The sequence below is a fragment of the Mustela nigripes genome, chromosome X, assembly GCF_022355385.1.
Source record: "Mustela nigripes isolate SB6536 chromosome X, MUSNIG.SB6536, whole genome shotgun sequence".
In the NCBI taxonomy this organism is placed as follows: Eukaryota; Metazoa; Chordata; class Mammalia; order Carnivora; family Mustelidae; genus Mustela; species Mustela nigripes.
The window spans coordinates 109,718,962-109,746,332 of record NC_081575.1 but is presented as its reverse complement, the minus strand read 5'-3'; the positions used below and the strand labels follow the sequence as shown (position 1 = coordinate 109,746,332).

The window sequence follows — 27,371 nt, the reverse complement described above, 5'->3', positions numbered from 1 at the left end:
AGCCATGGCGAGCCAGGCTGCGTTGGTGTCAGATTCCCTACTGCCTCAAGCACAGGAACTCTTGTGTCCCCATATGCCTCCCTTATGGGCTGTGTGAGGATTGCTTTGGGGTATATAGTGAAGAATGGAATTGTTCCTTCATAGGACATGGAACGTGAATATGCCTGAGTAGGGCCAGAGGTAGGTGCTGTTATTTTCCCCATTTTACAGGTGAGGACCCTGAGGCTTTGAGAGTTTTGGTAACTTACCAGAGTCACACAGACAATAATTAGCACGGCTGGGATTCATATTGAGAACTTCTTGCCCCCAAAACTCTACTGTTCTCTTTTCCCCTCTAAGAGAGGATACGTGGAAGTAGGAGGGCGTGGGGGCGGGGTTGCGCAGAGGGCCGGAGAATCCCAGGCCAGCTCTCTACTGAGCACAGAGCCTGACCCAGCGCTTGATCCCACGACCCTGAGATCATGACCTGAGCCAAAATCAAGAGTCGGACCCTCAATCGACTGAACCACGCAGGTGCCCCCCAGAAACTCTACTCTTAACGGCTATGCCATCATTATTCTCCGAGTATTCAGGACTTGAGGACATTTTACAAAAACATAAAGGTAAATCCCATTGTAGTGTGTATGTTCTTAGAACCTAGGAATCCAGGTGGACTGATTTTTTTTCTGAAGCCTCTACTTCCCTGTCCCATAGCTGCATAGTAACTGGTTTCCTCTGGTTTTCATATCCCGTGGGGCTGCAGCGCTAAAAGCGGCGTTGGTCATCCAGAACTGGTACCGCGGTTACAGTGCTCGGTTGAAGGCCAGACAACGCTATGCCCTCACCATCTTCCAGTCCATTGAATATGCTGATGAACAAGGCCAATTGCAGGTCTGTTTTGCTGGCTCATCTCTTCTTCCGGTAAAATGCTTCTCTTTACCCTTCACAAGTGAGAAAAGGAAAGTCTGGGTCCATTTTAAGCTGAGGAACCTTGGTGAGAACTTTAGTAGAGGGTGACATTGTCTCGGAAGTGGCTGAGGAGAGAGAGTAGGATTTGGGAAGAGGATGGTATTTTTCATTTCTGAAGTTTATATTTTGAGGGGGGCTGCCACATGTCTCGTTAACTAATAAAAAATGGTCTTATTCTGTTCTTGGGCACCTGTCCCAGGAGGAAGTAAAGTTGTTTCTTTTTGAAGGGAAAAATATCTGAAAGAGTTAAAATATGAAAGCATTTCCTAAGAGCAAACCGGTGAGAATTCTAGAAGAAAATATAGATGGGTGAGGAAGGCCTTTTTCAAGCGTGTAAAAATGGTGTAATAAATCCAGCTTTAATGCTTCCTTGTGGAAAAGAAGTCCTTTTTAGCCATTAAGGGGTGGGAGGCTCTGTGATATCCTGTGCCTCTGGGGAGGTGCTGCCCACCAGCTGAGGGAGGACACAAGGGAGGAGGGAGGCAGGCAGAGGCAGGCAGAGGCTGGGAGAGGGCGCCAACTGTATTTACCACAGTGGCTATTTGGGGATCCTTCACTGACTAATGTACTTTTATTTTGTCCAGCTATCCAACTTCTTTTCCTTCATGTTGGAAAACTACACACAAATACATGAGAAAGACCCAGGTAAGTAAAACGCTTAGTCTTTTGAAAAGCAGTCATTAAATATTGAATTGTCCCCATTAAGCGATGTGAAGTCTGAAGATGGGGGGACACTGAGAAATTAAAAAGAGGCCCACCTGGCTCGTCTTCGTGACACCAACCGTGAAATCAGTTCAGGTGGCGTTTCTCCTCTGATTGTTATTTATTAAATTTGACTAATTTCATCACTTTCACAAAGCTGAATTAGATTTCATTCAACGTTAATTTGTTGAACACCTCTGAATCACAACCTGTTGATATACCATAGCAGCTTTAGTGAAGAGGATCGTATTTTTTATCCCCAGAATTTTCATGCCGAGAGATCAAAATATCTTGAGTATCTCGTGAAACAAATCTGGGGGGACATGGTAGATTGAACACGGTTCTCTGTTTTCGGCAGAGCTAGCTGTCTCTCTGTCTATCATTTATGCCATCATTCTGAAATGACTAAGTAAATCATCTCACAGACAGGCAGTGAAGGCATGGTTCAAAATGATTTTGAAATTATAGTTATTCCCAAGGTACATCTTTCTCCTGCAAAATCAAGATGACTGTTGTTATCTTCAAGGTAGATGCTAGGCTTAAAAACTTATTTTTCTTAAATTTGGGCCAACCATTTTTTGTTCTAATTGAAAGTATATGGCATCTAAGAACTCCTTTGAAATCATCCAGCGAGCACCCTTCACAGTGGCAAAGGAATGGTGTTTTAATGGCATGCTTGGAGCTGAGCGCATATGTATGAAACTAATTAAAGCATTTAATGATCTGTAGAAGCTTTCTAAATGGTAGAATAGCCAAACCTGAGGAGTGGGGAGTGGGAGGAAGTGGGGATTTTGCCATTTTCTTTCTTTTAGATAATTGCAATTTGAAAATAGTTGTTTGTGCTTCGTGTTCTTTGGCAAAATAGTTCTGAGAGGAAATATAATGATGATGAAATGAAGCAGCACTCTTTTTGCTAATGACCTAATATTTCGATCTGGGCTGTGTGCATCAGAATCATTTATGGAGATTCATAGTCCACAGATGGCTGGGTTCCAGCCCAGAGACATTTACTCAGGCTCTGTATTTTAAAGAATCTGCATGTCAAAAAATTCTGTAGGTGATTTAAAAATATTTAAAAATTTTTATCCAAGAAGGGGACGGTGATTTAATCTTCTTATGTAAACTTTTCTTCAAGTCTAACATACATCAAAGCACACAAATTGTAAGTACAGGACTCAATAATTTTCTTGAAGTAACCATGCCCTTGTAACCCACACCCAAAACAAGAAAGAAAATGTTACAAATTTACCAAAACACATCCATTCTATTGTTTATGGACATTTGGATTGTTTTTAGTTTGTGTAATTTGAATGGTACTGTTATGCACCTTCTTGTATATGTCCTTTTTGGTGAACATATCTTTTTTTGCTATATTCTCATTTCCGGTTATCTATTGCTGCATAGCAAATCACCCCCAAATTTAGTGGCTTAGAAACAATAGCCATTTCATTGCTCGTGGTTCTGTGGATTGGGCATTTGAACTGGTCTCAGTGGGGATGGCTTGTCTTCATTCCATTTGGTATCATTTTGGCTCACTCAACCTGGCTGGGCGGGGTAGGGAGGCCTAGATGTTTCTACTCACCTGTCTGGGACTGGTGTTGGCTATGAACTTGGATATCTCAGTTCTCCTCATGTAGCCTCTCTGTCCAGCAGGATATCCCAGACTTCTTCACATGGTAGCTGGATCCCAGGAGAACAAAGGCAGAAGCTACAAGGCCTCTTAGGGCCTATTCTCTGGAACTCACATAAAATTGGTTCTGCCATATTTTTTGGGTCAAAGCAAGTTACAAGGGCAACCACAGATTCACAAGGGGTAGGAAAGCTCCATCTCTTGTGTTGTATAAAGGGACGTGGATACAAAGGGACTTGATTCCCTGGGGTCGTTATTACAAAGATTATAATAAAGATGTCCCACGATCCCGGAGTGGAAGTTTGGGGTACAAGACCTGCGCGTGTTCAGCTTCATTAGATACTGACAAACCTTCTTACAAAATTATTGTACCAAGTTATACTCCCACCGGTGGGTGAGAGTTCCAGTGTTCTCTATCCTCTTCAGCACTTAGAGCTGTCAACCCTTTTCATCTTAGCCATTCTGCCCGGTGTGTAGTAGTATCCCATTTCTGCTTGAGTTTGTTTTTCCCTGGTGAGTGCTGAAGTGGGTCACCTTTTTGTTTGTGCGGCGGCCCTGTGTACGTCCTGTTTGGTGAAGGGCCTATTCTGGTCTCCTGCCATCCTCTTACTTGGTTAGCTGCTCTCTTCTTACCAGTTTTTAAGAATGCTCTAAGTATTCTACATATGAGAATATGAGTTTTTGTTAGATAAACATACTGCAAATATCTTCTCTTAGTCTTTGGCTTTTACCTCCCTGATATTTAAATGCTGTCTTTTGATGATAATAGACATTCTTGATTTTAATGTAGTACAATTTTTTTCCCTTTATGCTTAGTACTTTCTGCATCTTGTTTGAGAAATCCTTGCCTGATAGGAGTATGTGTGTGTGTGTGTGTGTGTGTGTGTGTGTATGCGTGCGCACGCCCCAAAATAAATACAGGAGAAACCTATAGAATAAACCAGAAACTAATGACCTTGTTTACCTACAGGGGATGAGTGGATGGGTGGGAAGAGGGGACAAAGAACGAATGGGAGAATGGAGTCGGGCAGAGGCTGGGGGTGGATAAGACTCCTCTGAATGTACCTTTTTGTTTTGACTTTTAGAACCATGATAATGTTTCACATCCATTAAAAAAAATTATTACAAACAGGAAAAGAATGTGCGTGTATATTTCCGAAATAGAATACATACAGTGACAAATGAATTTAACTGTATTACAAATAACAGAATCACCTGATGGGTTTCAGGAAGAAACAAACTAACCTAAGTAACAGTGGAAAATAGGGCTTTGCCTATAATGAGCCTTGATGATGCTTCATTTATATTTTATCCTGTGTGGGGTTTGTTTGAGCTTCTGTGGTATCTAGGTTGATATTTTCCATCAGGTATAGGAAGTTTTTACCCATTAATTATTTAAAATATCTTTCAAGTCTAAATATCTTTTTCTTTGTGAATCCCCGCTTTTAAACTTAGAAGGCTTTGAAATATTTAAAATGTGGATCGCTGTGCCTGGATTTCTAGATTTTTTTATGGTTTGACTTTTAAAAATTTCAACACTTCATAAATTTGGGATTTTTTATATTAAACCAAAAAAGGAAGTCTTGATGCCTCGTAATTAAAAACAATTAAAGAACACAGCTAAAAAGAAAATGTCCAAGTAGTTAACCAGTTTTTCCCACCATGTCTATGTATTGGGGGATTATGTATTTATTATGAAAAGATAATGTATCTTTTCACAGGGTTTTTAGTGTCTCCTTTATCATGTATTCATTTAAAAATATGCATTAGGGCGTATTTCTTGGCTTCTATTCTCTTATATATCTCTCTAATATAGAGTCCTAGAATCTTACTGATTTGATTGCTGTGTGTAACAGAAAAATGAATTTATAGGTTACTTCTGTAGGTAGATTTTGTTTCATATTTGTCTCCAGCTTTACTGAAATATAGTTGACATATAACATTGTTAAAGTTCAAGGTATACAGTGCGGTGATTTCATATATATATATATATTAGGAAATGGTTACCACAACAAGGTTAGTTAACACAACCATCACCTCATAGTTACAAGTCCTTCAGGTGTGGTGAGCACTTTAAAATTGTACTCTCTTAGCAACTTTGGAGCATACAATTAGAGTAGTGTTAACTAAGGTCACCGCGCTGGACATTGCTGTAGGTTGCTTTCTGATGGCCTTCCTTGGTGGGAAGGTTCCACACAACCATCACCCAGTTTGGCAAAAGCACCAGGACCCCCCAAAACATGGTATATTTTGGGCCCAGAAGGTCACTTAACATTTCCAGATTTCAGAGCTGGACTCATGGTTTTAACTCTGAGGCACAGGGGAGTCCAGACATCCCGAGTGTTCCATAAGAGGGAGGGGGACCTGGCAGCCATTCATTTCTGTGCACTATTACTCTGTTGCTGAAGCCAGTTCACAGGACTTAATGGGGAGATTCCACACATCCATCCCATAAGATAGAAAGCCAAACCTACTGTACATGTTTAAACAGAGGCTGGTGGAAGTAGGAAGTGGGGTAGAGTGGGTGCAATTGTTGTTTTGACAATTCTTTCTGCTTCATAAATCAGCCAAAATGTCCTATCAGACCCAGGTATTTTATAGTTTTTTGTGCCTATCATCAGTAGGTTATTTTCACCATGATATCTCCCCAGTGATTATTGGTAGTGTTTAACAAGCCTTTGATTTATATCTATTTGTATTGGGCAACTATTGAACAACAGCATGAATGAACTTAATATTATTGCTAATATTTTTTAAATGTTTGCCATGTGCTGTGGCCTTTAAGTGCTTTAAATATTTCATTTAGTCTTCATGAAAAACCACTGATATTAGTATTATTATCATCCACTTTTGTTGGATGAGAATATGGAGACTTAGAAGGTGACTTCCCAGGGTTATTCATCTCAGCAATAGTAAAGCTGTGATTCAAACCTCTGTAGTATTGAATTCTTCTATCAGTTCTGGGAGTTTCTCCACCAGTTTTCTTGCATGTGGATATTTAATCACACTGGCCACAAGTAACTTTATTTTTGCATCTTTCTACCCAATCATCACTGCCCTTATTTCAGCTCTGTGTTTTGTTGCGTTGGCTAGAAATGGCAGAACAATGGGAAAATGAAGCAGTGAAACTAGGCATCCTGTCTTGTTAATGCTCTTAATGGAAAAATCATTCTTGTTGATTTAAATTTTTAGAATTCTGTTACGGAGGTAAGCTTTCATTCCTGGTTTTCTGAGTTTTTCAATAATCAGGAACACATGTTGAACTTTATGAAATGCCATGTTGCTGTTTATTGAGTTTGTTCTATGGAGCCTCCCAGTTTTAATCCCGATTCATAACTGAGAAATGAAATAACTATAAAATATAGTTCAGTTGGTGTTTTTTTTTTTTCCCAGCCATATCTGGAGCTTGTTTTCAAAATGACACGTGGGCGGTAGAGGCAGAAAGTATATGTGTGTGTGTGTGTGTGTTTTAATTATGGGTTTTAACATTTTCCCTGTCCAGATTTTGAGTTTGTACTGGGTAAAAGAAAAGATTATATGGGGGTAGTTTTGAGAGATTTTCTTTAGAACAACTTGTAAAGGTATCATTTGGTTATAATTCAAGATTTCATTATATTTAATTAGTTTAGATTCATGTTGGCAGAATTATAAGTGAAACAGGTAAATACTCATTCCAGTTACACGTTGCACAAATCTTTACATATTGCTGGCATTCATTAAATTATTCTTACTAGTTATAAGAGTTGAGTTGCAACCCACAGTACTTGCATTCGACTTGGTAGAGCTTTTGATTGTTTTCATACATGACTCACATTAGCTACCCATATTAGGAAGAGAATCTATGTTATTTTTTTTTAATGTGGCTAAAAGTCAGCAGAAGGATTATGATTTTGATGTTTACTGATATTTCATATTGAGTACTTCTGCCTAAGAAATGGCTTAGGGAATTGGTGCTTTTTCATATATTTATCATGGAACTTACAAGAAATGAAGGTCAACATATGTATGGAAAGAAGAGCCAACTAAGCTTTTTTGTGTTTGTTTTACAGAAGAAAAAACACTATTTTAATTTTGTTCTTAAAAAAACAAGACTGCACTTTAATGACTGGAACTGATGGAATTGACTTGAGGTAGGAGCTGATGAGAAAGGGAGAGCAGACAGAGCATGGGTGAAGGCAGTGATCGGGAAAAGAAAATCATGTCATGCTTGTACCTCAAGCAGTCGGGATTACTCAACAAGTCAGTTATAAGATGATACAGTGAGACCGGTGGGGTTGTTTTTGTCTTTCTTTGTTGTTATTGTTTTTTTCCCAAGAGTAGCCCAATATTTGAGTGTGTACAGCCAGGAGGATGTGTCTCGAAGAACGGGATGGTATGATTATTAAGATAGTTACGTAGAATACTTAGGCTTTACTGCTTGCACAGTGGAATCTGAGATAAAATTTGCCAAGCTGCTCTGTATGTCTAGTTTTCAAACCTAAAATGGAATAATTAAGTGATTCTCAAATCTCAAACCAAATCCAAATGGGAAAAATACACTGTGCTGGACCACACTGAAGACAAACCTTATTATTCCTAAATTTAACTTCTTATCAAACATCATCAACCACCACCACAGAAGTGTTAGGGTGGACCCACAATAATTTAGAAAGCATTTTAAATTACTAAATATTATGACTTATTTTAGAAAGGTTTTTTGTTTTTTTTTTAAGTCTAGTCCTTAACTGTAATCTCTCAGCATAACTGGATCCTGAAAAAAAAAGTATTCTCTCTACATCTGCTAACGTCACACTTTCCAAACATGTCTACTCTAAATATTCAAAAAGATAGAAACTGCTTGCAGAAGACTTCTGATTCCCATTGGCTTGATAGCAATTCAGTGTTAATGAGTTGAAGAATACATCACCATCGTCTCTATCCGTTATCTGTTCATGAAATAATACCGCGTATTAAGCAACCACAATAGCTCAATGGCATGTAATAAACATTTCTTTTTGCCCACAAGTCTACAGGTTATCCAAGTCCTCCTGCTGATCTTGGCAGGCTTGATCTGGCAGTTTGTCTCAGCTCTTGGCGAGAATTTGGTCATGTATTTTGAGGTCTGCAGGCTAATGGCTTATCCGGAATGGCCTTGGCTGGGGTGACTCAGTTTTGTTCCCCGTAGTCTTAGAGCTTTCATTAGGTTAGCCTGGGCTCTGTGGTGGTAGCATGGATTCAAAAGAGAGAGCATGGAAGCATACAAGACCTTCTGAGGTCTTGACTTGGCAATGGTACGTAACACTTCCACCACATTCTTTAGACCAACACAGGTCATGAACCCCACAACCCAGATCTGAAGCCTGGGGAAATCGATTTTTTAAAAAATTATTTATTTATTTGACAGAGAGAGGGAGAGAGATGACAAGTAGGCAGAGAGGCAGGCAGGGGGTGGGGGAAGCAGGCTTCCCACTGAGCAGAAAGCCTGATGCGGGGCTCGATCCCAGGACCTTGAGATCATGACCTGAGCAGAAAGCAGAGGCTTTAACCCACCTAGCCACCCAGGCACTCCAGGGAAATAGGTTCTTGATGAGAGTAGCTGCAAATCCCATTAAAAAGATTCAGGCTAGGGGTGCCTGGGTGGCTCAGTGGTTTAAGCCTCTGCCTTCGGCTCAGGTCATGATCTCGGGGTCCTGGGATCGAGCCCTGCATCGGGCTCTCTGCTCGGCGGGGAGCCTGCTTCCCCCTCTTTCTCTGCCTGCCTCTCTGTCTACTTGTGATCTCTCTCTGTCTATCAAATAAATAAATAAAAATCTTAAAAAAAAAAAAAGATTCAGGCTAGAATTTGGTATAGACAATCAAGGTCACTTTTGCAATCAGTCTACCATATACCCTTTCATCTTTCTCCAACCAAAGTAGCCAGATTTCTGTTCTTGGGTTGACTGTCTTATAGGCAGCCTAGTAAGAAAGGGATCCTGGATCTCAGCGCCTACTGAAATGGACAATGCAGGCGATCTGTTACATAGAAATGTCTCTCTCAGAGAGAGGCCCTATGGGTATTTCTGCCTGTGGTTCATCATCTAACTTTATCTGCTTTGTTATCAAGAAGAAAAAGGAAATCATGTCAGAACATCTGTTTTTATGTAAAGAGAGAAATCTATTATAGCTAAGTAAAATTTTGAAGTGTTTAACAGGGGAAGAAACTGAATGTTGCAGTTTAATTTTCTGTAGATCTTGAATAGCACAGATGTTTGAATCCAATGCCATACATTGTTATGTTTTCAGCCTGATTTGTAAAAATCTGAGCTGTAAGCATAGACAAAAAATGTAGAGGTAGAGTTTCAGACCATCAGAGTACCTTGATTGCCCAGTTTTCCCTGTGTTTCTCCTTCTCCTCCCCACCAATGAGAGCTCACTGCTTTGGTACAATGTCCACTCGGGAAGGGATGAGGGTGATTCCTGTGAATGTACCTAATGATCTGAGAACAAATTCTTCTTCATGATTGTATGTGGGATAGCTTGGTATTCATAACGTGTAGCACCATGCCTTACGTGGGCTCAATATTCAAGAAGTTATTTATTGAATTTAAGTATGGGAATGTTGACCCCCCTCTTCTGTCTTTTGTTTTCCAGAATTAGTTGCTCGACTTTTTGGTGGAACCCTCCAGGACGCCAAGGACAGGCAGGATTATGTCTCCTTCGTAGACGTCCCAGACTCATATAATGGTCCTCGGCTGCAATTTCCTCTCACTTTCACTGATATTGATTTACTTGTTGAGGCCTTCAAGAAACAACAGGCAAGTGCATGCAGATACTGCCCTGATTCTTGTACATAGCATGTGCTCAGTGACTATCTGGTGAATGAATGAATGAAAATACTATAGCTGAAATGCATTCCCTTGGGGGAAAAGTTTCATAGTAAGTGAGAGCTACCCTCTGCTCTGCTTAGCCTATTAAATAGAAGTCTCCTCAGATGCACAGAAACTTCCTATCTATAGGCTTACAGCATTTCCTTTTTCTTTTTCTGAGATGTAATTCACATCTTAGAAAATTCATCATTTTCAAGTGAGTGATTTAAGGGTGGGGGGTGGGGGGATGGGTGAAATGGGTGAAAGAGAGTGGGGGATCCAGGCTTCCAGTTACAGAACGAGTAAGTCATCAGGATAAAAGTTACAGCATAGGGAATATAGCTGATAGTACTATAATAGAGTTCTATGGTGACAGATGGGAGCTGGACTTGGGTGAACATAGCATAATGTATAGAGTTGTTGAATCACTGTGTTGGACCCCTCAAACTAATGCAACACTGTGTGTCAACAATTCTCTGATGAAAAATAAATAAATAAGAATGTGTACAATTCAGTGGTTTTTACTACATTCACTAAACTGTGCAACCGTCACCAGTAGCTAATTCCGAAAACACTTTCAACACCCCAAAAAGAAATTCCATACTCATTACCATTCCCTCCTCCCTCACCCCTGGCAACTATGATTCTACTTTCTGTTTCTATGGATTTGTCTGTTTTGGACATTTCAAACAAATGGAATTATATAACATGTAGCCTCTTGTGTCTGGCTTTTTCAATTAGCATAATGTTTTTAGGGTACATTCATACCATAGCATGTTTCATTGTTGCTTTATTGCTCTGTCTGACTAATATTCTGTTATATGGATATACCACATTTTGTTTATTTGTCAGTAGATGGACATTTGGATTTTTTTTCTATCTTTTGGGTATCATGAGCAATGGTTCTATGAACATTCACTTAGAGGTTTTTGTATGAATGTGTCCTTAGTTCTCTTGAGTATATACACCTAGGAAGGAAACTGCTGGGTTGTATGGTAACTCTTTAACTTTTTGAGGAAGGGCTAAACTGTTTTCCACAGTGGTGTGCTGCTTTACCTTCCCACTGGCAATGCATGAGGGTTCTAATTTTATTACATTTTTTTGCCAACACTTCTTAGTTGCTTTTGTTTATTTTTTTAATTGGGTTTTTATTATAGCCATCCTAGTTGCATGTGAACTGATACCTCATATTGGTTTTGACTTGCATATCCCTAATGACTGAAGATGTTGAACACCTTTCCATGTTTACTAGGCATTTGTACACATTCTTTGGAGAAATGTCTATTCAGATGCTTTGCCCATTTTGAAATCAGGTTATTTGTTTTTATATTATTGAGTTCTTTATATATTCTTGATTCAAATCTCTTACCAGATATATGATTTTTAAAAAAATATTTATTTATTTGAGAGAGAGAGGATGTGGGGGGGGGGGAGAGGGACAGAGGAAGAGGGTGAGAAAGAGAGAGAGAGAGAGACAGAATCTCAAGCAGACCCACAGTTGAGCAAAGAGCCCAACGTGGGGTTCCATCCCACAACCCTGAGATCATGATCTGAGCTGAAACCAAGAGTTGGATGCTTAATCAACTGAGTCACCCAGGTACCCCTCAGATATATGATCTGAAATTTTTTTCATTCTGTAAGTCATTTTGTCACTTTCTTGATAACATCCTTTGAGTAACAAAATTTTTAATTTTGATGAAGTTCAATGTATCTATTTTTTTCTTTGGTTGCTTATGCTTTTGTGTTATATCTAAGAATCCATTGCCAAATCCAAGGTCATGAAGATTTACCCCTTATGTTTCCTTTTAAGAATTTTATAGTTTTAGCTCTTACATTTATTTCCACGAACTATTTTCAGTTACTTTCTGTATATGGTATGAGGTAGGGGTCTAAATTTATTCTTTGCATGTGGATATGCTATTGTTCTCGCACCTTCTGTTGAAGAGTTCATTCTTTCCCCATTGAATGGCCTTGATACCCTTGTTGAAAACTAATAAATCACAGATGTATTGATTTATGTCTGGACTCCCAATTCTATTCATTTGTGTATGTGTTTCTCCTTATGCCAATACCACATTGTCTTAATTACTATAGCTTTATAGTTAAGTTTTGAAATCAGGAAGTATGAATCCTTCAATTAAGTTCTTTTTGAATACTGTTTTGGCATTTGCGTTCCTTTTCCATGAATTTGAGGATTGACATCTCCATTTCTGTTAAAAAAAAAAAAGTTTTGTTAGGGATTGCATTGAATCTGTAGATCACTTTGGATAGTATTACCATCTTGACAATATTAAGTTTTCCAATTCATAAACACAGGATGACTTTCCATTTGTTTAGGTCTTCTTTGATTTCTTTTAGCAATGTTTTCTAATTTTCAGTGCACAAGTCTTTTACTATTTTAAATTATTCCTTGGTATTTTATCCTCTTGATTACTATTGTAAATGGGATTGCTTTCTTTTTTTTTTTTAAGATCTTATTTATTTATTTGACAGACAGAGATCACAAGTAGGCAGAGAAGCAGGCAGAGAGAGTGGGAAGCAGGCTCCCTGCTGAGCAGAGAGCCCTATGTGGGGCTTGATCCCAAGACCCTGAGATCATGACCTGAACCAAAGGAAGAGGCTTAACCCACTGCACCACGGAAGCACCCCTGGGATTGCTTTCTTAATTCCCTTCTGAATTATTTATTGTTGGTGTATAAAAGGACACTTGATTTTTGTGGGCTGAGTTTTTACTTGGCCACTTTGCTTTGCTAAGTTCATTTACTAGCTCTAGTAGTAGTGTGTGTGTGTATTTTGAGATGATCTATATACAGGATCATGTCATCTGGGAATAGAGATAGTTTTACTTTTTCCTTTTTGATTTAGATGACTTTTATTTCTTTTTCTTGCCTAGTTGCTCTGGCTAGAACTTCCACTACAATGCTGAATAGCAGTAGTGAGGGCAAGCATGCTTGTCTTGTTCTTGATCTTAGTGGGAAAGCTTTCAATCTTTCACCATTGAGTTTGACATTAGTTGTGGGTTTTTCATCAATGCCGTTCATCATGTTGAGGAAGTCTTCTCCCATTCTTAGTTTTCTGAGTGGCTTTGTCATGTAAAGGTGTTAGATGTTGTCAAATACTTTTTCTCCACCAATTGAGATGATCCTGTGTTTTTTTCCTTCATTCTATTAATGTATATATTACACTGGTTAATTTTTGTGTGTGTGTTGAACCATCTTGTATTCCTGCAATAAATTCCACTGGGTCATGGTCTATGCTTCTTTTAAAATTTTATGGGATTTTGTTTGCTGGTATTTTGAAGTTGTTTTTTTTTTTTTTCATTTTATTCATAAGGGATATTGATATGTATGTTCTTGTGGTGTCTTTGTCTGACTTTGGTATTAGAATAATATTGGCCTTATAAAATGAGTTAGGAATTGTTTCCTTCTCTTCAATTTTTTTTGGAAGAGTTTAAGAAGGATTGGTGTTAATTCTTTAAATGTTCAGTGAGTTCACCAGTGAAGCTCCCTATCTTGGACTTTTTCTTGTTAGGAGGTTTTTTACTACTGATTCAATCTCTACTTGTCCTAGATCTGTTCAGATTTTCTATTTCATCTTGAATCAGTTTTGGGAATTTGTATGTTTCCAGGAATCTGTCCATTTCATCTAAGCTATCTATTGTTAGTGTGTAATTAGTCATAGAATTCTCTTAAAATTCTTTTTATTTCTTTAAGGTTGGTGGTAATGTCCCCACTTTTAGTTCTGATTATAGTTATTTACATTCTCTCTTTGTTTTTCTTGGTCAGTCTAGTTAAAGGTTTGTCAATTTTGTTAATATTTTCAAAGAACCCACTTTGAGTTTTGTTGAGCCTCTCTATTATTTTTCTGTTGTCTATTTCATTTATCCAAACTCTAACCTTTTTATATTTCCTTTGCTAGCTTTTGGCTTAGTTTGTTCTTTTTCTAGTTCCTTCATGTCAAGTTAGTTTTCACTTGAGATCTTCTTCTTTTTCTTCTTCTTCTTCTTTTTAAAAGATTTTATAAGGAAGATGTGGTCCATATACACTATGGAGTATTATGCCTCCATCAGAAAGGACGAATACCCAACTTTTGTAGCAACATGGACGGGACTGGAAGAGATGATGCTGAGTGAAATAAGTCAAGCAGAGAGAGTCAATTATCATATGGTTTCACTTATTTGTGGAGCATAACAAATAGCATGGAGGACATGCGGATTTAGAGAGGAGAAGGGAGTTGTGGGAAATTGGAAGGGGAGGTGAATCATGAGAGACTATGGACTCTGAAGAACAATCTGAGGGTTTTGAAGGGGTGGGGGGGGTGGGAGGTTGGGGGAACCAGGTGGTGGGTATTATAAAGGGTACGGATTGCATGGAGCACTGGGTGTGGTGCAAAAATAATGAATACTGTTATGCTACAAATAAATAAAAAATAAATTAAAAAAAAAAGACAACCATGGAATATTGGTGAGTGGAGAGTAGCAGCTGAATTGGAAAGATAGGCTCACATCAACTTCAGCCTCCTCTTCACCCACATTTCAACTGCAGTCACATAAAAGAAAAATAAATGATCCTTAAATATTCACTTAAAATAGATTACGTTATAATAATTAAAATTTTGAACCAAGCAAGTAAGGCATGTTAGAGTGACTATTAAAATAAAAAAAAGTTTAGGAATATGAAAACTTGGGCTTTCTTCCTTTCTGCATGTAATTTAAAAAAAATCATTGAGAATGATTAAATATAGAGAGAAATGGAGAAAAACACCTATGAACTTTAAATTTTTATCTTTCTGTAGGCTTTCATTAAATATCTATTACTGCCATAACATGAACAAAATAAAATAATTTGTAATTTTAGAGCATGTAAAAATTTAATATAAAAAAGTTAGGGTAATAATATGTATGATGTATTATAAACATCCCTAATAAATTTTTATCTGTTGCTAAATTGACACACACACACACACACACAAAAAAAACATTTTATTTATTTATTTGACAGGGAGAGAGATCACAAGTAGGCAGAAAGGCAGGCGGGTAGGGGGGAAGCAGGTTCCCCACCTAGCAGAGAGCCTGATGCGGGGCTTGATCCCAGGACCCTGAGATCATGACCTGAGCTGAAGGCAGAGACTCAACCCACTGAGCCACCTAGGCACCCCAGAGATCTTTCTTTTAATGTAGGCATTTGCAATTATATATTTCTCTCTGAGCATTGCTTTTGATGCCTCCCATATATTTTGGTATGTAACATTTTCATTTTTGTTCATCTCAAAGTAGTTTCTAATTTCCTTTGTGATTTCTTCTTTGACCTATTGTTTGCGTATGTTGTTTAATTTCTACATATTTGTGACTTTTTCAATTTTCCTTCTGTTATTGATTTCAAGCTTCATTCCACTGTGATCAGAGAAGAAACTTCGCTTGATTCCAATCTTTTTCAATTTATTAAGGCTTGTTTGGGGGCCTAATATCCGGTCTATCCTGGAGAATGTTCCATGTGCTCTTGTTAAAAAAAATGTGTAGCCTGATGTTGTTGGGTGGAGTGTTCTATAGATGTATGCTTGGTCTAGTTTTGTGTGAGGTCTCTGAAATCTTTGTTCTTTTAGCTTGTGTTCAGCTAGTATTTGATGGAGATTTCCTTGAACACCAAGAGCCCAAGAGAGAGAATGAAAGAAAGAACATGGGAGAGAGATAGAAGCAAAGAAAAGCAAAGATAAGCCTAGTCTTTGCAGATAGGCTCTGTGTTGGTACACTTCTTCACTGCCCAGCTATGCTGTTTACAAACCTATTTTACCCTTTACTCTCTGCTTGCACTAGGATTTTTAAGTTACCTTTTTCTTGATTCAGCCTTTTCTTGGTTGCTCTGAACTTTGTTTTCCAAAGTTCTGCTGAGAGTTGATTTTGACTCTTTGTTTGTTTGTTTTTTGCTTGAGTTTTCAGTGCTTCTGTGGAGCAGAATAGGATAGGACCTATGAGCTACCTATTCCATTATTTTCTCTGACATTACACCAAAACCCTCATTCTCAGGTTTGGGCCCTAAGGGCATACCCTAGGAGTAAGAGTGAACTATAAGTATACTGTCTCTGTGGGGATGAAGCAAAGCTTGGAATCATCTAATTCCTGAAATTAAGTTGAGATTATTCTAGATAGCTGGAGTTCCTAGCCACCTGCCAAATGTAAAAGTAAATCCTCTCTAGAAAGAAATTGGCCTCAAATTATTTCTTCAAATTGTCATGTACGAGGTCCAGAACTCAATACCATGTTAACCAGGCATAGGAAGATACAGATTCATGACAGAAAACTGAGGCAAACAACAAACAACAGAAACAGACCGAAATTATCAAACTCAGAGTTTAAGATAAATATGGTTAATATGTTCAAAGAGAGAAACGATATGACAAAAATCCAAGGAGTATAACAGAAAAGATCAGTAATTTTGACTTTATAAAAAAGAGAAATATATGTTGTTAAGGGAAACCTGGAAGGTTCAACATAGAGTACAGTGTGTTCCCATCTATAAAAAAAAAATTAAGTATTATATATATTTTTTGATTTTTAAAAACTAAGACAAAATTCACATAACATAAAATAGAACATTTTAACCATTTAAAAGTGTACAGTTGAACAGTTTTTAGTATATTCAAAATGTTGTGCAACCAACACCACTATCTAATTCCAGAAGATTTCATCACCCCAAAACAAAACCCTGTACATCAGGCAGTCACTCCCCATTGCCCCTTCTCCCTAGCCCCTGGCAACCACTAATTTGCCTTTTCTTTCTATAAATTTGCCTAATTTGGACATTTCATATAAATAGAATCATATAATATGTGACCTTTTATGTCTGCCTTCCATTGGCAAAATGTATTCAAAATTCATCCATGTTTTAGCATATCTCAGTATTTCATTACTACTTTTAGTTGAATAACATTCCTTTGTAGGAATATACTCTATATACTTATAGAATAGAATATATATATTAATATTACATATTTATATGTGGTTATATTAATTTTATATGCTTGCAAACACGTAGAATTTGTCTTGGAAAGATAATGAAGGCACTCTTTTTTTTTTTTTTTTAAAGATTTTATTTATTTATTTTACAGAGAGAAATCACAAGTAGATGGAGAGGCAGGCAGAGAGAGAGAGAGAGGGAAGCAGGCTCCCTGCTGAGCAGAGAGCCCGATGCGGGGCTCGATCCCAGGACTCTGAGATCATGACCTGAGCCGAAGGCAGCGGCCTAACCCACTGAGCCACCCAGGTGCCCCAATGAAGGCACTCTTAACAGTGGTTGTTTCTGGGGACAGGGACTGAGGTCTGGAGAAGAAAGAAAATTGCTTTTCAGTTATACTCCTTTTTACTATTTAACTTTTTATCTCAACTTAAAAAATGAGATTTTTCTTCATTTAAAAGCTCGTTATTTGATACGAAGAAATATCTTTTAAAAGTAGTATTTTCCTCCCTCATTGCCTTTAAAAGAATATAAATATTTTATTTCAGGTGCTATTTACTCTGACCAGCTCTATAAATGTAGAAACCAATTTAACTTTTTTGAATATTTAATATTGCAACTGTAGGGGTGCCTGGGTGGCTCAGTGGGTTAAAGCCTCTGCCTTTGGCTCCAGTCATGATTCTAGGATCCTGGAATTGAGCCCCACGTGGGCTCTCTCTGCTCAGCAGGGGGCCTGCTTCCCTTCCTCTCTCTCTGCCTGCCTCTCTGCCTGCTTGTTATCTCTGTCTGTCAAATAAATAAATAAAATCTTAAAAAAATAAAATAAAATATTGCAACTGTAAACACAATTATAATGCTATTGAAAGACAGCATTGTAAGCAAATACTGACATTAGCCACATCATTTTAGCCTGTTGATAAAGGAACCGGGGTACCCTGCTGGCTCAGTCAGTGGAGCATGCAACTCTTGATCTCAGGATTGTGAGTTTGAGCCCCATGCTGGATGTAGAGATTACTTAAAATAATAATAATAATAATAAAGTGAAAAAAAAGGAAAGAAAAAGGACCGAGAAAACCCATTTTATTTATTTTATTTTATTTTTGAAAAACCATTTTAATAATGGGAATTTTTTGTTGTAATATATTCTCAGTGATTTTTTTTTTTTTTTAACTTACAAAACAAAACTGCCCTTTCAGACACCAGTTACCCTGATTAGTGCTACAAATGGACCAGAAAATCTGCAGTGGCAAGTTCAGGTAACACTGAAGCCAGTCTTGGGAATCAGTAGACTAAATGTGCAAAGTGAAATAAGTCATTGTATTAAGGTATTTTACCTGTTCCTTTAAAATGGAGCTAAAGGAAAGTTCACATTCAAGATTTGACTCAAGTTGTGGATTGAATGGATTTAAAATGCTTTTGTAGTAGGGGCGCCTGGGTGGCTCAGTGGGTTAAGCCTCTGCCTTCGGCTCAGGTCGTGATCTCGGGGTCCTGGGATCAAGCCCCACATTGGGCTCTCTGCTTGGCCCCCCCTTCCTGCCTCTCTGCCTACTTGTGATCTCTCTCTCTGTGCCAAATAAATAAATAAATAAATAAAATCTTTTAAAAAAATAAATAAAATGCTTTTGTAGGAAAAATCTTTAGCAGTTCATTAGGTCTTGGGGAGTCAGGAAATATGTGTCTCTCCACTCATCAACATCCATCTTTCCTCCTAATTCTCACATTGCTTTCAAATCCTGATTCCTGTCCTTAACAAGTATACTTAATCAGGGGCACCTAGGTGGCTCAGTCAGTTAAGTGCCTTACTCTTGATTTCTGCTCAGGTCATGATCTCAGGGTCATGGGATTGAGTCCTATGTTGGGCTCCCTGCTGGGTACAGAGCCTGCTTAAAGATTCTCTCTCCCACCAGAGAGGGAGACAAACCATAAGAGACTCTTAATCTCAGGAAACAGAGGGTTGCCAGAAGGGAGGGGGGTTGGAAAGATGGGGGTGCTGGGTGATAGACATTGGGGAGGGTTATGTGCTATGGTGAGTGCTGTGAATTATGTAAGACGGATGAATCACAGACCTGTACCCTTGAAACAAATAATACATTATAAGTTAATTAAAAAAGCTTCTCTCTCTCCCTTTCCCTCTGCCCCTCGCCTTGCTCTCTGTCTTAAAAAAAAAAAATGTAGATTTAATCGTGAAAATTCTCTAAACTTAAATCATGTTTTTGGGGTCTGGGGTAGGAAATAGTTTTGTCATTTTAATAGCTATGCAAATAAAAATTTTAAGATACCATGAGACCAGATTTTTCCAAAGGAGCAAAGGATGCCATCTGTTCTGAAACCCTTACCCAAAGCAGTATCTGAACAGTATGTAGAAATGATCCTTCTCAGCCTTTAATAATCTAAACCAGTGGTGTCCAACAGAAATAAAATCTACTATATTATATTCATATAATTTATATAATTATTATATGTTATATATCATATATAAATTATTTATATAATTTATATGTGGGTGTAAAGATTACTAAAATAAGAAAACTTTTAAAAATGTTAAAAAAAGAAAATGACTTTAATACTTTATTTAATCCAACAGATGAAATTATTATCATTTTGACATGTAGTCCAAGTTAAAGTTTTTAATGAGACTTTTTACTTTTTTATTTTTTCACACACCAAGTCTTTGAAAACGAGTACGTATTTGGCACTCATGGCACATATCGATTTTGGCTAGCCCCTTTCGAGTCGTGGGAACAGTCCTGACCCATGAAGTGGTGTTAGCATCTGTTACATTTGCATCGGCTCTGTTTCTTTGGGAATTATGTATTTGGAATATCTTATACTTTTTTAAAAAAGAGAGACTAACACACTGGATTTAAAACAAACAAACAAAAGCCCAGCGGAGAAAGCGGAGTAAATCTGTCCAAACGATGATGTCGTCATCACTGTAACTGGAGGAGGGCAGCGGAATAGTCATAATAGGAGGTGATGCAAATGGTTTATTTGGGTTTGGAATAGGTTTTATATTTAGACTAGTATATAAATGCACTTGCTGTTCTGTATATGCTCACGTCTGTGCACCCAGCATTGAGCCACCTGGGATTCTTGGCTCAGGGGTTCCTTGGGGCTGCTCCGGCTGCCTTGGGAGATCTGTGAAGCCAGCGCCACCACCTGGTTGCCACTCCAGGTGGCAGGATGTCCCAAACAAATGCCAAGGAGCCCCGCTTCCACAGTCGCTCTCCCTCTCTCTTTGTCCTGTCCTTCCTTCTCTTCTATGGATTCATTTTTGTCTGCCTGTTTCCCTGGAGCAAGGCAGTCTCCTTTTTTTCCCCTGTCCTGTCTCCTGGGCTCTAAGGACCCAGAACCGTCAGAGACGTTCTGTGAATGGGCGATGTCAGTTAAGAACAGGAAAGTGTAAATGCCCTAGGAACCATTCATTCATTCCGTTTACAGATCTCTAGTGATGGCTTCCTGTATGCCAGACACAGTGCTAGAATAATCTAGCTGAGACTCATTTAGAGATTATCCTGTAATCCAGCTTCCTGAAATGGGCTCGTATGCTCCCTTCTTACAGCTTTCTACCCTGTCCTGCCTTTCTTACTAGTTCACTGTATGCATTTCCTCTGCCCCGCCCACAGATTCTTCACGCGCATTATGTCCTAGAGGTGCTCTTTGAAACAAAGAGAGTCCTGAAGCAAATGCCGAACTTCACTCAAGTCAAAACTTCTCCCACCAAAGAGATAACAATCTGTGGTAAGTTTCGGAGTGGAGCTGCCGAATTAATATTTAGGAACGTCTTGGTTCTACCTCATTTACTTAGCTTGAAAACTGTGTAAATTGGACTGTATTAAGGGAGAAGTGTTAATATAGAGCGATCTATCATGATAATACTGTTCCCCATCTTGTCTTTGTTTTGCATACCAGCTGGCAGGAATTAATTATGTGAGAAATTAAAGAACTCATAGCTTTTTATAAAGGCAGGCAGCATTTTAATATGGAAAACCACCCATGGGTGGCATAAGCGTTCTCTGCCCTCCGTCTAGCTCTCATTATCTTCGTTCCGTGTTCCTTTTCCTAGGTGGGCCTCATGCGTGCCACTGATGCTGGCAGGCGAAAAGCCCAACGCCGGGTGGAGATTAAATTCTTCTCTGCCCTTGGCTGCCGTTTTAGATTTTTCCAACTGGTCGCTGCAGCTTTTAGAAGAGTGGGAATGTCCCAGAAATCTGTTCCTTGTTCTTCTAAATAACAAGACTTGAGATTTTGTTATCGTATAGGCCAGCCTGGCAGGATATTGCTTCCAGAAACAGTACACAGTGAAATTCAACACAGTTGGTGTTCAGTGGGCTTGCAACTGTCTGAGAATGGGGTGCGTGGAAGGAATAGCGATTCCCTTAACTTCTAATTAGGCCCTTAAGTTACAAAACAGTGATTGTGATTTTCCAAATCAATTTTAGCCTGTGTTTCTTTTCTGCTGGCAGGTAGAAGTGGGTTTGACAATCTAGTCAAACCGTTTGCCTCGCTAGCGCCTCGTAGCGGTGGTAGGGACTCGACGCATTGGTATCGGGTACGGGGCATGTGCCCAGACTCCGGCTTCCAACGCACCTTCACGAGTTCGATTCCAACCGAATGGGCCGCACCTCTGCCTGACAGATGATGCATCTCACCGGGGGAAGGGGGGCTTTTATCCAAGGCCTGACGGGCTCTTACTTTTCACAGAGCTTTAGACTTGGGGAGGAGGGCGCGTGAAGCTCAGGGAGCTGTGCCCACCCACGGAGCCCGTGGAGCCAGGGCTAGATACAGTAAACCAAGCAGAGACTGAGATCCGCTCCCACATGTTTCCAGTATACCTGCAGTTTCCACTGTAGATTTATCTTTGGGTAAAAAGATCTAGAAGAAGATGTGAATTAGAGGGCGAGGGAGTCCTGACATTATACAGTGTAAGATCCCAGCGGTTCTTACTGAGAACAGCCTATCACTTGTTCTTGTGGATGAAATTGAGGCCCAGAGAGGAAAAGGAAAATGTACTGCCTTCCCTACATTCTTTCCTCTCTCTCTTTCTTTTTTTCTTTTTTCTAAAGATTTTGTTTTTCAGTAATCTCTATACTCAATGTGGGACTCAAACTTACAACTCTAAGACCAAGAGTCCCATGGTCCACGGACAGTCAGCCAGGCACTGCTCTTTCCCTGCATTTCTATGCGGTGACTCTCCCCACCCCCACCCCTCACCCCCAGACTCACTCAGCTGATTAGTAGCAGGGTCAGAGTCAGAAATCAGGTCCTTTGCATTTGGGGTTAGGCCAGCCCCATATCTGCTACTCTCTCAACTCCCATCACGCATCTCTCAGACTGATGTTTCATTTTCCATTATGAGAGAAAGACGGGAATGCATTGATTGGACAGTTCATTTACTTAAAGATCTCCATATCTTGGGCACCTATTTCCAGACATTTTTCCATGTAGCACCATTGCTAGAGGGAAAAGCCAAGGCCAATAGGTTCCCTTAGCAGAGAAATTATTATTGTTGGTCTTTATAGCCTCATTAAACTTAGATAAATTTGGTCATCATTTAAAATTCAAAATTGGGGCTATATTTTCAAAAACATCTGTTTAAGATAGTACTAGAAGAGGAAGAGAAAGTGTGATGAAATTTTACCTTTATTTTAATTTCCAGATGCATTCTTTTTTTTTTTTTAAAGATTTTATTTATTTATTTGACAGACAGAGATCACAAATAGGCAGAGAGGCAGGCAGAGAGAGAGGAGGAAGCAGGCTCCGGAGCCTGATGCGGGACTCGATCCCAGGACCCTGAGATCATGACCTGAGCCGAAGGCAGTGGCTTAACCCACTGAGCCACCCAGGCGCCCCACCAATTCATTTTTTAGCATGCCAGCTGCAACAATTTTGTCCACCCAAATCCTTGAAAGACAAGTCACCCTGAGGAAAATTAGGAAAATAAAATAATCCAAATATATAAAGTCCTTCCATTTTTATTTCCTTATATTTGGAGTAAGATCATATGAAAGCAATAAGATTTAAGTATACAATAGCATTAATTTGCTCTTACTATTATAGTCATTTTATAAATTAAGTGCTGGTGACATAGGACTTTTATTATTCTCATAATCAGAGTCTTTTGTTGTGTATATTTGATTAATTTTGGTTGTGGGATTTCAAGAAAACTAGGGAAAGATATTTCTATATTAAATTCTATCTGGTAATCAAGTTGAATACAAAGAAAACAATTAATGATCAGGGCCTATGAAACACAGATATTTTACCTAGAAATAGTTATCCAAATAGGGCTTTTCATTAATATATTCACTCTTAATTTTTAATTAATGGCTTCATATATTCATATGGTTTCCCTTCATTAGCTGAGTTCCATAAAGCCATGCTTGCATTTTTACTTCCTGTAACTGTCTCATCAAAACAATGTCAACTCACAATTTTTAAATTTTTAGATATTGTTGCTAGAGCATATTCTCTAATATGTGGCTTTAATAATATTTTTAAAAAGATTTTATTTATGTATTTGACAGACAGAGAAAGCAAGTAGGCAGAGAGACAGGCAGAGAGACAAAGGGAAGCAGGCTCCCTGTTGAGCAGAGAGCTGATCCCAGGTGCGGGGCTCCATCCCAGGACCCTGGGATCATGACCCGAGCTGAAGGCAGAGGCTTTAACCCACTGAGCCACCCAGATGCCCCAATTATGTGGCTTTAAATACATGGCTTTAAAAAGCTGTGCATTTAGCAATTAAATTTATTTATCAAGTGTCTGTCATGCATCACGTACTAGGAGAGGCACTGGGGAGTTAATGCGAACTGACAGATATTATTGCTGCTGTCCTCCAGATTATAGTGTAAACAATACCAAAAAATTGCTAAGAGCTTGAGTTTGGAGTGAGATAAAGTTAGGTTTGTATTCCAGCTCTGATACTTTTGGTAGCTGGGTAATTTTGCATCAGTTAACTACTCTGAGCCTCCTTTGTAACCTCAGAATGATGAAAATAATACCCATCTCATAGAGCTGTTGTAAGGACTGAATAGGAGAATTCATGTAAACTCTTAATGCAGCGCTTGGCCCTAGAGGAAGCTAAGCACTGCGTACAAGGTAGGCGGCAGCAGGTAATTGGAACATCAGATGCTGTCCGACATCAGATGCCATCCGTCGTAGGAAAGGGGACAAGAAGAGAGCTATGAAAACAAACTGTTGCATCAGTACCATCATAGGGTAAAAACCCAATGCGCTGAGAATACTTGGGAATATATCGGCAGCATGTCAGTTTCAAAGTTCTGTAACGGACTGCGTGTTTTCTTGTTTCCTACTGAATAGTGATTTTTTCATTTGCACTCCAGGTGATTTGCATGGGAAACTGGATGATCTTTTTTTGATCTTCTATAAGGTAAATAATTATTTTGCTAAATAGTGGTGTTTTTTGTTGGGGCGGGGGAGGGCAGTCCTAGGGGAGATAACAATGTTGGCTTTCCTAGGGATATGGACAAATACAGATGTATGTAACAGTTTTTTTCCTAAGAAGCCGAAATATTTGTAGAGGGATATCTTTTGGCTTTGTGACACATATTTAAACAAAAAATCTTTAAAAAATTTAATCTGCGTCCTTGTTCAGTATTACTGTTATCTATATATCCCCTGGGATTTGCCCATTTATCTTTCTCAGATTGCATTTATGACTTTATCACCTCAGAGATGTCTCAGTGATGCAGGATGGGAAGGAGAGCAATCTGTTTAGCTTTTATTTTGTTGGGAAGTGAGCATGTCACATACCAGTCTTCTCTTCCGAAGCACACTAATTATGCAGGAAGGGAGTGCCCCACTCAGTAAATTCCGAATTGCTCTCTTCTTTACCCTGATTCACCATCGCTGAGCTCAGCGCTATGACTCCTCTTCATTTGTTGGGTTTGGGTTGTGGAGGCCTCAACAGAGGGCACAGAGCAGCGTGGCTGGTGTGGGGTTTCTCTGCATCTCTGCAGTAGAATTTGTTTCTGAGCCAGCAGTGACAACCTGAATATTTGCTTTCGGGACAACTGATCCTGAGGTGACCCCTGCCTTCATCTCTTGATGTCTCCTGTTGATCCCTGTGTCGGTCCCCCTGCCCGCCCCCACCCCAGCTAACCCGTTGAATAACTGGGCACAGCATAGGTGTCTCAGGTAGTGGAAAGAAAATATATTCTGATTATTGGGATGGCCAATCATTTTTATTCTTTGGAGACTGTGAGAGCTTAAGTGAGCCATGTAACCTCTATGAAACTCAATTTTTTTGGGGGGGGGGGCTATAATATTCTTGAACTTTCACCCCACAAAAGGTGGTCTTATGGATAAAATAACAAATATCCAAAAGCATTTTTTAAAGTAATAAATTATAACAGAAATGTGAGGTTTTAATTTCATTCATTTGGAGTAGAAGCTTAGAAGGGAACGGAGTGGGCCAACCCGGGAGCGGATGAACGGAGCTGGCACTTAGGACCTCAGTGGGGACGGCAGGAGACCTAAGGAAGGATCCAGAGCCTGGTAGCTGGAGAACAGGAGCAGAGGAAGTAGGAGGCTGCCCTGGAAGTTCGGTTGGTGCCAGGAAGTCCAGCCAAAGTTTTTCTGGTAGAGAGCTAGCTGATGGTGCTAGTAAGAGAGCAGTTCCTGAGGTCAAGCACAGACTCCAAGCTGAGCAGGGAAGAAAGAGAAGTCAGGATGGGCCAGTCAACTAGGAGAAATGGGATGCCAGGACTGGTGTGCTTTCTGAGTGAGGGGGCAGACAGGCTGAGGCAAGGGCCTTGGGAAGCAGGAAGGGTGCGAAGTTGTCGAGAGGAGTCATAGGAGACGAGTGCGTCCAAGATGGAGTCCAGATTGGAGATGAGGGGGGTCGAGGATGTGGAAAGCAGGTTGTGTTCAGTGAATCTGCCACAGGACTGTGAGGTGAGGAGCAGGGCAAGGAAGGCTAGTCAGAGGTGGGGGGCGGGAAAGGAGGAGGGGCTTTTTGGTTTTGGTTTTTTTTTAAAGATTTTATTTATTTCTTTGGCAGAGACAGATCACAAGTAGGCAGAGAGGCAGGCAGAGAGAGAGGAGGAAGCAGGCTCCCTGCCGAGCAGAGAGCCCGATGCGGGGCTCGATCCCAGGACCCTGAGATCATGACCTGAGCCGAAGGCAGAGGGTTTAACTCACTGAGCCACCCAGGCGCCCCCAAATGCTGGGTTTTTAGTGGCTCTGAGGAGCCTGTGAACCGCCCCCAGCTCCATCCTGTGGGGGAATGAGTCCTGTCCTTCCAGGAGTCCAGCAGCCTTCTTAGGGGAGGCCCAGACTTCCCGAGGGAAATCTTCTGAATGAGTTGAAGACAGAAGAGAGTTTATTTACCATAAAATGGGGATTCTACTGGCCAAATTGGAAAGCTGTGGGAGCAGTGAGAGAACGGACTGGTGAGAGGAAGCTAAGGAGTTACACGGTTCAGGGAGCGAGATTTGTTTACCTCAGTTCATGGCACCATATAAAATGTTGCGAAGTTCAGTCCTGCTGCTGTTGGCAGTGACAGTCAGAGGGAGGAAGAGGGGGCAGGAGGAGATGGGGAACAACCACAAAAGAAAATCCAGCCATTATGTTTTTAGAGGTTTGGGGAGATATATAAAAAGGGAAATAGTTGAGTAAATTAGATGGGAGAAATGGCTTCTGAGGCATTTAGAATTGCAAATTTCTTGAGAGGTAGTTGAAGAGATTAAGATGTGGTGGGGGAAGGGACTTGGGAGTAGACAGACGACAATTGCAACGTGTTTCTTTAATTCTATCGGCAGAGCAGTATGGAACATTTTAAAACTGGAAAGTGCTAACGTAAAGACTGAACAGGAGGAGGTGGGTGGTAAGAGATACCATAAAAAGAATGAAAGGTGAAAATATAGCATTCACATGAAAGCAAGAAGTATTTTGAGAGTTAACCGACGACAGCGTTCCAGAGTGGGGACTGAGAGCCCAGCAGAAGAGTAGGGTACCCTCGTTTGGGAGGGATTTGGGGAGAGGGAGGTGAGAGGGATGTTTGGAAAACATGAATTCGAGTTTTAACATGCGGGAGCGAGAAGCAGCTAAAATGCATCTTGGCTGTGGGATAAAGCACGCGCACCCAAATCTTGAAATTGCCTGGTTTGAAAGGGGAAACTGAGGAACGAGCCACTGATGACAACGGGGTTCCACTCTAAGAAGCTGAAAAGGTGCTGTCCTTAATGGTGTCTAAGAAGGGGAGAAGAACCTGGTGGGCCCATGATGATGGCCAGTCACGGGGCTTAGGGGCAGCGAGGGTAGGGAGGGACCGGAGCCGCAGCCCCGGGAAGAAAG

General features: G+C 39.8%; 1 protein-coding gene across 1 annotated transcript in view; it reads left to right on the top strand.

The window, feature by feature from the left end:
• Positions 1–544: 544 nt before the first annotated feature.
• Positions 545–27,371, top strand: part of PPEF1 (protein phosphatase with EF-hand domain 1) — a 72,055-nt gene continuing 45,228 nt past the window's right edge. The window contains exons 1-6 of the mRNA XM_059385302.1: positions 545–602; positions 743–870; positions 1,533–1,593; positions 9,890–10,053; positions 20,681–20,795; positions 24,398–24,444. Of these exons, the coding sequence (XP_059241285.1) occupies positions 545–602; positions 743–870; positions 1,533–1,593; positions 9,890–10,053; positions 20,681–20,795; positions 24,398–24,444 (573 nt within the window). The remainder of the gene's footprint in view (positions 603–742; positions 871–1,532; positions 1,594–9,889; positions 10,054–20,680; positions 20,796–24,397; positions 24,445–27,371) is intronic.